General features: G+C 40.9%; 1 protein-coding gene across 1 annotated transcript; it reads left to right on the top strand.

The window, feature by feature from the left end:
• The first annotated feature begins 2705 nt into the window (after positions 1-2705).
• Positions 2706-7757, top strand: LOC141251133 (uncharacterized). The gene is given in 17 exon segments (XM_073670252.1): positions 2706-2751; positions 2847-2913; positions 4332-4566; positions 4569-4823; positions 4907-4990; positions 5069-5104; positions 5544-5655; positions 5754-5824; positions 5919-6049; positions 6196-6212; positions 6361-6409; positions 6665-6725; positions 6727-6766; positions 6863-6922; positions 6999-7032; positions 7100-7198; positions 7271-7757. Coding segments are annotated over 17 exon segments (1884 nt in total).
• Positions 7758-11977: the final 4220 nt, after the last annotated feature.

Genomic DNA, 11977 nt, shown 5'->3' with positions numbered 1-11977 from the left:
ACACGGTCGCGCCCTTGTCTCTGATGTCACGGACGGATGAGCGGTCGCGCGTTATGGGGTGTGGTCGCACCACTGGCTCTGTTTCCACGCGTGTCGCGTCAGAAGCGGCACGGTCGTGCCATTTCCCAGCTTCGGCCTTACTTGGTGATTTCCTCTAAAATGACGCCTAATTCCTTCCGAGCTTCGAACATCGAATTGTGCCTAAGTTCCCTCTCATTTGCCTTTAAAAGGCACTAACAACCACTGCTAACGTTGTACTAAACATCGCTTATCAACATCGCCATTGCATTGAATGAGGAAAAGACTTTATGGCCTTTATACGGAAATTGATCAATATCGGGAATACAACATTCCATATGAATCCCGTCAATGCATCCTATAGCTCCCTAAGATATGTAGTGAAAGTAAAGCATGTGTATGATGGATACAAATGAGAACAATTTGAAGGGTATGATATTTACCTTGAACAAGCTATATCGGTCCTCTATGATAATCTTTGTAGGTATGTGCATGAAATTCTTGTCTCGAGGTTGCACAAGTTTACGTACTAACCATCAAATCCACGTTGATGCCTAACTAAACTATCTAAAACCTAGTGCATTACATGTGATATCGTTTCACCTGATCTTTGATAACACTCACATACGACTCTGTTAGACATCCCCAAAGCTATGATGTACAAAAATATCCCAACCTTTTCTAATAAAGTCATGTTTCGTGAAGCTTTTAGGACATAATTGAACTCCAACTCATGGCACAAGTTTAGTAGAACACGCCTTTCCATTAAGAAAGCATTCAAACATCTCATATTGAACCCCGATTCCATAATCTCTCTCATTCATATATTACCTATTAGTTACGAATGGAAGCATTGTAACTTATTCAAAAACCTTTTCATGATTCGCGTGGAAGATGGTAGCACAATTGGCCAACCACACTTGTACCCTAACATACCACTTTATCCTTGTTCTTTTCATTCTCAGCTGCCTCAATGTCGGTGGACGAGCCATATGTTTCCAAAACTGAAGCATTTGCGCAAACATCACATTATAGCACAAGCTGGAAAAATATAAATTAAACCACGTAAAAGCAATAAAATATTCATATAGAGATAATGAAGTTCGAAAAAACTACAAGCCAAGTATAATTATTACAATCACAATACTCAAACAAGTAATAAAGTACAGTGTTCATTTGATTAAAACACAACTCTTGTAGATATTGCATAACAACCAACATAAGTCTTCTTCACCAATTAATCTTTGAAAACCAGATCATACTCGTGCTTACTTCAATCTAACCTTCGGACACCATTTGACAATGGCGTAAAAACTTCATGCACATGCTCTTGATCAAGTCGACTAATAGAAAAACACCACATCTTGGACCTAGGCTCAATGTACCCATCAATAACCAATTCATCTAAAGCATTAAGGAATTCTTCAAAGGTATATATGTGACCACACTTGTTATAAGGTTCACTAGATAAATCACCCTCCATCAAAGATACCAACTTCTTCCCGGTATCTCCAACCAAAGCCATGTGTTCGTTTAATGATTCGGATGTCGATGATAGTCTCTTCCTTCTCTTCAAATTAGGGCCCTTCTTAGATTGAGACGGTGCAGATGGTTGTGGTGGAGGAATTGTTAGTGTCTCTAGAATACTATCAAGACATGCATGTAAAGACATATCATCATCAGCCCCGTCTACGAGGTTGAGTAAACCCGGTCCTTCTTCACATTCAACTTGTTCAAATAACAAAACCATACTCATTTGACTTCCTAAGATCATACTTCCTCCTTCACCGGCAATGTAAGTAGTAGGGACAAATTCAGGATTCATGCTTGGGGAAATAACATACTTTTCAGTTGCAACTAATTGACCGAATACATTATCCCAAAGATCACTAAGTTCAGGCAAGACTCCTTTCTTCCTGAATTGGTAGTACTTGTCATTTTTTACCTAACCATTTACCAACATGAATAAGAATTTTGAACTTGCACATTTAAACAACAACTCGAACTAAAGATTTAGATAACTTACCTGTTTCTGATTTTCCCACCATTCATTGGGAAGAGTCACCAGACCAGTTTCTTGATCCCCCCCAACTCTTGTAAACTTGAACCGTAAGTCACTCCACGTCCTCCACAGTTTTTTCATGTACTCAATCTTGTTTCTAGCACAACTTGTTGGAAGATGCAAACCACAAGCTTTTTCAAATTGGGAACATATCTCAACCCAATCAAACCTATGAGTATATCCATGTTTCCTATGGTACTCCTTAAACACTCGCATAAGTGTGAGAGTCAGTGTATTAGTCCATGTAAAACTCATCTCCTTTAGTTTTGGGTTGCCATTGCCAGCCATCTATATCCCACTTATGATAAGGCACTCTTCTAACCCTCAAATATCAAAGCGTAACCAACTAATCAAATCTAATTATAAACTACTTTTATTTGTACAAGCTTCATCTACGTAATTGATCGAATCATCTACCTCAAATAAGCTAGTACAAAACATACAGATCCTGGTGTTACTAGTAGTGTTTTGCCCTAGTTTTGGTTATATTGAGAGTATATAGTCGTCTGTACATAAGCCTACTTACATGTATCATCTATTATAGCAATGTTAACATTGAAACCTTTGAAATTATAGTTCATGACAGTTTAACCTAAAACATATGAAACCAGATATCAACCGAAACATGCACAAACCAACACATCTACACGAATATTCACAACTAAAAGTAGGTAAGAAATTGATGGAACTAACCTTATGAAGAGATCTTACGAAGAATCTCGTAGCGCACAACTTCTGTTCTCAATATGAATTGAATGTATGGAAGAGTGGTTGAAGGAAGACTGGTTTTACACGGACATAGCACGTGAAATCAAAAAGGCTAGTTTTCTCCTGTAATTATCAAGGAAAACCATGTCCTTCCCCGTCTTTTTACAATCAGAATCAACCTCATTCAACTCTTCCTAAGTGCACTTACGAACACCTTAAATAGTAATTCAACACTTAATTTCAACACCTAAATTCTCATTCAACTTCAACACCTAATTCAACTTCAACTCGATTCAACAACTAATTCAACTTCAACTCGATTCAACAGATATATATCCGAACATGCCCTAAATTTGGAACTTCTATCTAGATCATTTATTTAATTTTTAAATGCATCCTTCCTTTTATATATGTGGAAATCCTGCAAAAATCAATTCCCTATATCATTATATATGAAAAACTGACAATAAACTTGCCAAATAGAAAATTCAAAAAATACAAATAAAAAATAAAAAATAAAAAATAAAAAATGCATACATTAGTTACTGTTATAAAACACAATGTAAAATAAATAAAATTTACTTATATTGTAACTGAATATGATATATTTTTATTAGCATTATGTATTCATATATATTTAATAACTATAACATATCTATAAATTATTTTATATAAATATCAAAAATATTAGGTTAAACTAGTGCATACTTATCAAACAAGAATTAGGATGTATAAACATGAGGTGGGTTCCGGTGTGAAGTGCTCTTATGGTGTGAAATGTGAAGAATGTTGAGCCATTAATTTATTAGATTAGAAAATGGATGACTGAGATTAAAAGATGAGTTTTTTTATGAATCCATGCGGTGACATTTTTGTAATTAATGGTGAACTTTTTTTTTCTTTTTTTTTTTATATTTTCTTGGTGATTTTTTATCCCATTAGAACTGAACAATTGCGTGTTATATGTGAACATTAGCGTGTTATATGTGTACCCGAGAAACTTCACACCATAAAGACACTTCACACCAGATACTTATTCGTATGAACATATCTTACAATGTGAAATACTATCGTACCTTAATTATTAATATTATTATCTTATATATAAACTTGGAATATAAATTCATGAAAGTAGGGTGAGCACTGCAGTTGACAACTGTTATATTAAGTCTAAAAACCGCTATATCAAACCTAATAAAGCAATTTAAATTTATCAATTAATATTTTAAGTTCATATACAATATAATAAAATTTACAATTAAAGTTATGAATAGGGATCCGGTGAAAACAATCCTTATGATGTGAAGTGCGAACTTTCTCGGGTACACATATAACACACTAATGTTCACATATAACACGCTAATGTTCACATCTAAAGGATAAAAAAAATCACCCAGAAAACGAAAAAAATAAAATAAAATAACAGTTCACCATTAATTACAAAAATATCACCGCGTGGATTCATTAAAAAAACCATCTTTTAATCTCAGCCTTCCATTTTCTAATCTAATGACTCAACACACTTCGCATTTCACACCATAAGGGTTATTTTCACCGACCTCATACCAGAAAATATGTTTAAAAAAGAATTTCACAGTGGCAATCATCGTCTCCAAGTCAAGGCTAAGAAATCGTACACAAAATTCACAGTTCCGACATCACCCGCTTTTCTCTCTGGTGTATCCATCCAATCTCCCTGCTGCTCGAGATGCAAGCTCTGCCTCCTCATTTCACCTTCTTCTGTCTCATCCCCGCCCTATCTCTCTTCTCCTTCTCCGCTGCAGACTCACTCACTTACATATGGCCGCTTCCCTCCGAGTTCACCTCTGGCATCCACACTCTCACCGTTGACCCCGATCTCTCCATCTCCTTCTCAGGCGACTCCTCAATTGTCACCGACGCCTTCCATAGGTACAAGCGCACCATCTTCAAGCACTCTGCTCCTTCGATTCGAAGCCGGAAGCACACGCTCCCTGGTTCTCCTCCCTATGATCTCAGTGTTCTCCAAGTTATCGTTCACTCCGGTAGCGAAGAGGTTAAATTACGGAGATTCCACTCCAATTTTTACCCCTATTTTGTAAGCATAGGAGTCTAACTATTTTGGTTTTGGAGATTCAGCTTCAATTAGGGGTGGACGAGAGCTACACTTTGCGCGTTGAGAAGAGAGATGGTCGCTCCATTGTTGGAGGAGCAACAATTGAGGTAATTTTAGGATTTTCGCATGATCAATAATAGTGTACCCCAGTAAATTAACCAGCTCAGTGACATTTTCATTTGCAGGCAAATACCATCTATGGTGCATTGCGTGGATTAGAGGTATTTACAACTCTGTGATTTAATTACTAGTTACTTCTATCCTGTGGCATTTTCGTTTGGGGCCTTTTTGGCTCCCTCTGATTGATAAAACGTTGCATCAGCTTGTCTGTTTTTGAGCTATTGAATACAGAGTTGAAAGAAAAGAAAGTTAGTGGGAGCATTAAAATTCTGGTAAATCCTTGTGTAAGAAAAACTTGCAGCAATGGTATCACGAAAAGTGTAGTATAATGTAATCTAAATGCAAAGAAAGGCTGTCATTCGAGGGTTTGATGTTGTACCTCAGTGATGGATATGTCAAATTATTTGGAGATTGTATTTGAATGGATATGTCAAATAATGTAATTTAAATGCAAAGAAAGGCTGTCAATTTTTGCTTTCTCAATGGGCATTTTTCTAGTTTGATGCTTGGTTAATTGTGTTTCTTTTGAACTATATGCAGACATTTAGCCAATTATGCACTTTCGATTACGAATCTAAATCTGTACAAATAAACAAGGCTCCATGGTATATACAAGACAAACCAAGATTTGCTTACCGTGGACTCCTCCTAGGTAATTTTATGTACATTGATAACTTAATAGAGGTGATTGATCAGGTGCAGACCTTTGTACTTTGAACTGATGCTCTATTATGTATGGGTTTACTGCAGATACTTCTAGGCATTATCTTCCTGTGGATATTATAAAGCAAATAATCGATTCCATGTCATATGCTAAACTTGTAAGTCTATGCCACATTTATCTTTGCACCTCTTCAGCTTCAATATCCAAATTACTTTGATGGATATATTGATAATTAAAATTTCATTCAGTAGAATGTTCTTCACTGGCACATCATAGATGAGCAGTCTTTCCCTCTAGAAATACCAGCATATCCAAATTTGTGGGATGGTGCATACTCAAACTGGGAGCGATATACAGTTGAGGATGCTGAAGGAATTGTTAGGTAATGAAAGTTCCTCTGAGTAAATTATCTTTTCAATGCAGATTTATTCATTTTTGTTTTTCAATCTTCCTCTAGTTTCCTTTATTTATGTATTTATTCTTCCACATTCTAATCGATTTTGTTCTTCTTCTCATGTCTATGTGAAGTTATGCCAAGACAAGAGGTATGTACTATATCTGTTTCTTTGATCACCTGGTGCTGGATTGTTGCTCTGTAATGTACCCTAACTATCATCACAAAGGCTAAATATAGTCGTTTTTTTCTGGATATCTGTAAACAGTAGAGATCTAATTGCTTCATATTACTTGCAGGCATCCATGTCATGGCAGAGATAGATGTTCCTGGTCATGCAGAGTCATGGTATGTGACTATGAGCTGTGTACACCTAATAAACGATTAAATTCTTTGATCTCGTATGATTAATTATCAATCACACTGAGGTAGTTTCTAGAGTTCTAGGAGTTTACAAGGGGGATTGTTGAATAATTCAAAAGTCTCATTCAATTGTCTAAAGCTAGATTTGATGCTTATGAACCTTTCTCTCAAATGGATTTATGCTGGTGATATAAATTTTAGCTCATTGTCAAATTTCGACTCTATTGTTTGTTTTGGCAGGGGTGCTGGCTATCCTGACCTGTGGCCCTCTTCTTATTGTAAAGAGCCTCTCGATGTCTCAAAAAAACTTCACTTTTGATGTGGTCGCTGGTATTTTAACAGGTTAAACATACTTAGAACCCATAATCATAGTTATTCTCAAAAAAAGCTTTACTCTCTTGTCAGTATCGTTTGTTTTTAAAAATTGTTGCCTTGCAGAGTTGAGGAAAATCTTTCCATTTGAGTTGTTCCACTTGGGTGGTGATGAGGTTTACACTGGTTAGTCCTCTCATCAGTGATTGATTTATAATACCTTCTATATGTATCTTATTATATGAGGTTGAATTTATCACAGGTTGTTGGAGCACTACTCCACATGTAAAGAAATGGTAACAACAATCAGTACTTTAATCTTGTCAAAAGCATTAATTAACAGACAATATTTCTTAAATACAGGTTGAGTGACCATAACATGACTCCAAAGGATGCCTATCAGTATTTTGTCCTTAGAGCACAGGAAATAGCAGTTTCAAAGAACTGGTCTCCTGTGAACTGGTATATATATATACATATATTATTCTTAATTCTCACTAACCTAAAAACCTTTGATTTTTTTTACCGTTACAGGGAAGAAACATTCAATTCATTTGCGTCGAAACTCCATCCAAAGACAGTCGTCCATAACTGGTTAGGCCCTGGAGTATGTCCAAAGGCGGTAGCGAAGGGGTTGAGGTGTATATACAGCAACCAGGGGGTTTGGTATCTTGATCATTTAGACGTTCCTTGGGATAAAGTATACAGTGCAGATCCCGTTGAAGGAATATCTGATCCGTCTAAGCAAAGCCTGGTGATTGGAGGGGAGGTTTGTATGTGGGGAGAGACCGCTGACACGTCGGATGTTCAGCAAACGATATGGCCTCGTGCAGCTGCTGCAGCTGAGCGGCTATGGAGTTCAAGAGAAGCGTTGGCCAGTGGGAATATTACAGCGACGGTTTTGCCGAGGCTGCAGTATTTTAGATGCCTTCTGAATGCGCGTGGGGTTCAAGCGGCTCCCGTTACGAATAGCTATGCTAGAACGGCTCCCTACGGTCCTGGCTCTTGCTACCGTCAGTGAGTGTCGACGCTTTGCCTTGGTGTTTATTGTTGTTGTGTTGTTAATGTATCAAACATTCACTTGTGTGATAGAACTGAATTGGTGATGCGGTGGTTGTAGTTGTTGCTCACATATATGAAGATAATAACTCTAAGTGTGCCAGCTCAGCTAGTGTTATCTCTTCTTACTCTGTAATAAACTCTTCTCCTTGATCTTTAATGGATGATCACCATTTGTTCATCTATTCTTAATTCTTATACTTATTCAGTAGTGTTGAACCGAAATGAGAATAAAAGTCCAAAGGCCCTATAAGATTAAGGTTGTTATAAATACGAGGAGTGGTCATTAGGATAAAGAGAGGGAGGGGAATTAGGGACTTCAACAGCCTAATCAGCCGATTAGCATCCTTATGAGGAAGATCTTCTGCCGCCGAAAACAGGGCAATCCCGCCCACCACGTTTTATCTCCTCCGTCGATGTTCTTCTCGGGCCATCCCGGAGATGGGATCGATCTCACCCCGCTAGGACGACGCCGAGGTTCGTGCCTCGACCGGAAACAGTTCCGAGCTCCAGCCGTCCTCGTCAACCTCGCCGGAAACACAGCGCCGAGCTCCTCGAGCCAGCCTTATAGAGTTCGGCCCTCTGCGCTTGTCCCTTCACTCGAACGGCCAACCGTCCTCGTCGACCTCACCCGCTCGAGCTCCAGTGGAAGTCCTCGTCGGAAACAGGGATGTACCCATCGACGTGACCTCTGCGAGCCTCGCCGGAGATGTATCCTCGCCATCTGAGCTCCTCGGTCGAGCCTATTAAGCCTCCTCCGCCACCGTCGACATACACCTCGCCTAGATCGTCGGCTCTGCATCGATAAATGAAGAAGACGACGCAGCTCGGGAGGAAGACGCGCGTACGTCTGGGCCGAGCAAGAGATCGCAGATGGGCCTTCTCCCATCTTGGGCCCATTATGGCCAATTCGGGCCTATTTCCTCTTTGGGCCGATTGAAAGCCTTGCAATGCTCCCCAATTTGAGCCGAGTAATGTAGCAGGCCCACTTTGCCTCGTCGAGCAGCACAATAAGGAGGACGAATTCTGTCATGTGGGCCGAGCAGCTGGTACAAGCGGGCTTCTCATTTGGGCCGATCTGGGCCGAGCAGCTATACAAGCAAAAGGTATAATTGTGACCAATCCGTACTCCTTTTAAAGTGAGGTAAGTCATCTCCATTAAGCATAAATTATATATCACAGCTCCGTCCGAGCATACTATTTAGTCATGGGCAAGTCTTGACGTATTCACACCACTCGTATCGTATTTACGGTATTTATTAGCGGGTAAAATATACCGGGAGGGACGTATTCATCCCCTCTCAAGGGGGAGTCATCCGATGAGTGAAACGAATCATAGATATTCGTAGTCTTGATACTCATTTGTCAATTATATTATACATATGCGCATTTGAATACATTACTGACTTGAGCGTCGGAGACCCCGTCCCTGAGACCCCCACCTCCGGTTCTGGGCCTTTTGCAGGTAATTGAAGGTATCAACTCAGAAACGATTGACGAGAACCTCGGACTCTGGAAGCTTAAACTGCCTTTACCCTCATCTAAGGAAGACAAGAGTGAATCTAAGTCTCTCGTCGAGACGTGTTGACTCTACGAGGATCTTGGGCTTCAACACTGGCGCCGATCGTGGGGACCCTCTCACACAATTAAGCAGACCAAGAGTACCGAATGACGTATGACATCCGATGCGCCAAGAGTTCTCACTCTTGCCCTCGAGGTATGTCCGATAAATTTAAGAGAAAAGTCAATCGTATGAAATAATTCTCGGGTAATCACTTCGTGCGTTCTTCGCGAGATAACGACACCCACGAAAACGGGGCGAATAGACGTCTATCTCACTCATCCCAAGTGAGATAATCGCACAAATAAATGGTGTCGAATGGGAAGATTATCCTCCCTCAACTCGACGAGGTACGTAACTTGTCATAGGTATCTTTTCAAACTTTATGCATATATGACGTACATCTCGTAGTTATCAAAGTATTGAAATAACGGCAATCGCGTCTACACGTTAAGGCTTGACAAAGCCTTAACGAAACGGTACAAGTGAGAGAGCCATACTCACTCGACCGCCTAAGTACAATGGCAACTTATATATGGCTGCGACCATGGGACACGAGGGCCCTGAGCCAATCACAGTTACTCATACAAGGTACATACCTTATCCCACTTATCAATCCCGAGCATGACTCGACGAAAATCCCGAGCATGACTCAACGAAAATCCCGAGCATGACTCGACGAAAATTAATCCCGAGCATGACTCGACGAAAATCCCGAGCATGACTCGACGATCATTAATGCAATTTTACTCCTTGCTCCGCAGGGATGGCTAGACTAAATTACTATCATATTTATATTCGGCTGCGATCTCGGGGCTCGAATACCTCGAGCCAGTCACGGGTACTATCATATTTATATTTGGCTGCGATCTCGGGGCTCGAACGCCTCGAGTCAGTCACGAGTACTATCATATTTATATTCGGCTGCGATCTCGGGGCTCGAACACCTCGAGCCAGTCACGGTTACTATCATATTTATATTCAGTTGCGATCTCGGGGCTCGAACACCTCGAGCTAGTCACGGTTACTATCATATTTATATTCGGCTGCGATATCGGGGCTTGAACGCCTCGATCCAGTCACGGTTACTATCATATTTATATTCGGCTGCGATCTCGGGGCTGGAACGCCTCGATCCAGTCACGGTTACTATCATATTTATATTCGGATGCGATCTCGGGGATCGAACACCTCGAGCCAGTCACGGTTACTATCATATTTATAGTCGGCTGCGATCTCGGGGCTCGAACTCCTCGAGCCAGTCACGATTACTATCATATTTATATTCGGCTGCGATTTCGGGGCTCGAACGCCTCGAGCCAGTCACGATTACTATCATATTTATATTCGGCTGCGATCTCGGGGCTCGAGCGCCTCGAGCCAGTCACGGTTACTATCATATTTATATTCGGATGCGATATCGGGGCTCGAGCGCCTCGAGCCAGTCACGGTTACTATCATATTTATTTCGGCTGCGATCTCGGGGCTCGAACGTCTCGAGCCAGTCACGGTTACCATCATCCACGAGCCAGCCATGAGCAACAAACATAGAGCTTGGTTTGTATCGACGAGCGCTTAGCACCTCGAGCCAACCAAAAGCAATGTTGTATCGTCAGACGCCGCGCGTCTCTAAACCAACCTCGAGTTGATGAGAGCATTCGAGTTGAACTATCAAGAGCTATACGCCTCAAGCTATATGACATCATTGTCGTATCAAAGACAAGGGGTTGTAAACCAAAGTACGCATCGAGAAATACAAATTCTCGTATTATATGGCCTGAACGCTTTATGATGTCAGGACCGTGTAGAGTACATTCGGCGGATTGCCACAGTGCTAAGATTTAGTGTCGCTTTATTTAGAGCCATCATGCTAGAAAAATCATTGTCTCGCGACCCTACATTTTTACCTTTTTCTATACATTGCTGCACAAGTAGAGAAAAAGGCAAGGGGTAGTAGAGTAGGGGTCGCAAGACAATAAATATAAATAAGTCGCGCTGACCAAAAGAGAGATTCAAAATGAAGGTCGAGTCAAGCACTGTGCGCAGAAAGCATCGAGCTGGTCGTCGAGTAAAGAGTTACGATGAAAGCCCCGGCTCCGTCGTCAAACCGCATCAGAACCTCCGCCACTATTTTATTCCTTCTCTAGCAAAGCCCCAGCACGCACCTACTTCCAATGGATTTGCCCCTTTATCAAATCCCATTGATTACCGACACTCTCTTCCTTCGACATTAGATAGTGTCGTCTCTGTCATCATCGACGCCGCCCATGTCCTCCACCAAAGTAGTCGATGTCATTGTTATCGTGCCCCCATCTGTCATCACCACCAGAAATATTGAAGGGATGCCTACCAAAATTCATCGTCTCGACCTCCTCGGGGTTGCAGAGCTTCACCGGACATCAGTCGACCTTCTCGAGCTCGCCTCTCCGGAGTCATCGCCAGTACAAGCTTCACCGAAAGCAGGGGTCGTGGTCCTCATGCCAATCACAATCACCGGACCCTCAAACTCTCGAGCCAGGAAGATCGAACAGAGTAACCTTGTGGCGAAGAAAGCCTTTGTGGAGCCACAGAGCTTTCTGCAAAGCGTGCAGGCTTTCGCCCTGACAATACAACAATCCCGA

Source organism: Phyllobates terribilis, unplaced genomic scaffold (genome assembly GCF_046119375.1).
Source record: "Phyllobates terribilis strain yellow unplaced genomic scaffold, ASM4611937v1 Scaffold_6717__1_contigs__length_42549, whole genome shotgun sequence".
NCBI lineage: Eukaryota > Metazoa > Chordata > Amphibia > Anura > Dendrobatidae > Phyllobates > Phyllobates terribilis.
The sequence above is the reverse complement of the archived record's forward strand: the minus strand, read 5'-3'. Positions and strand labels throughout refer to the sequence as shown.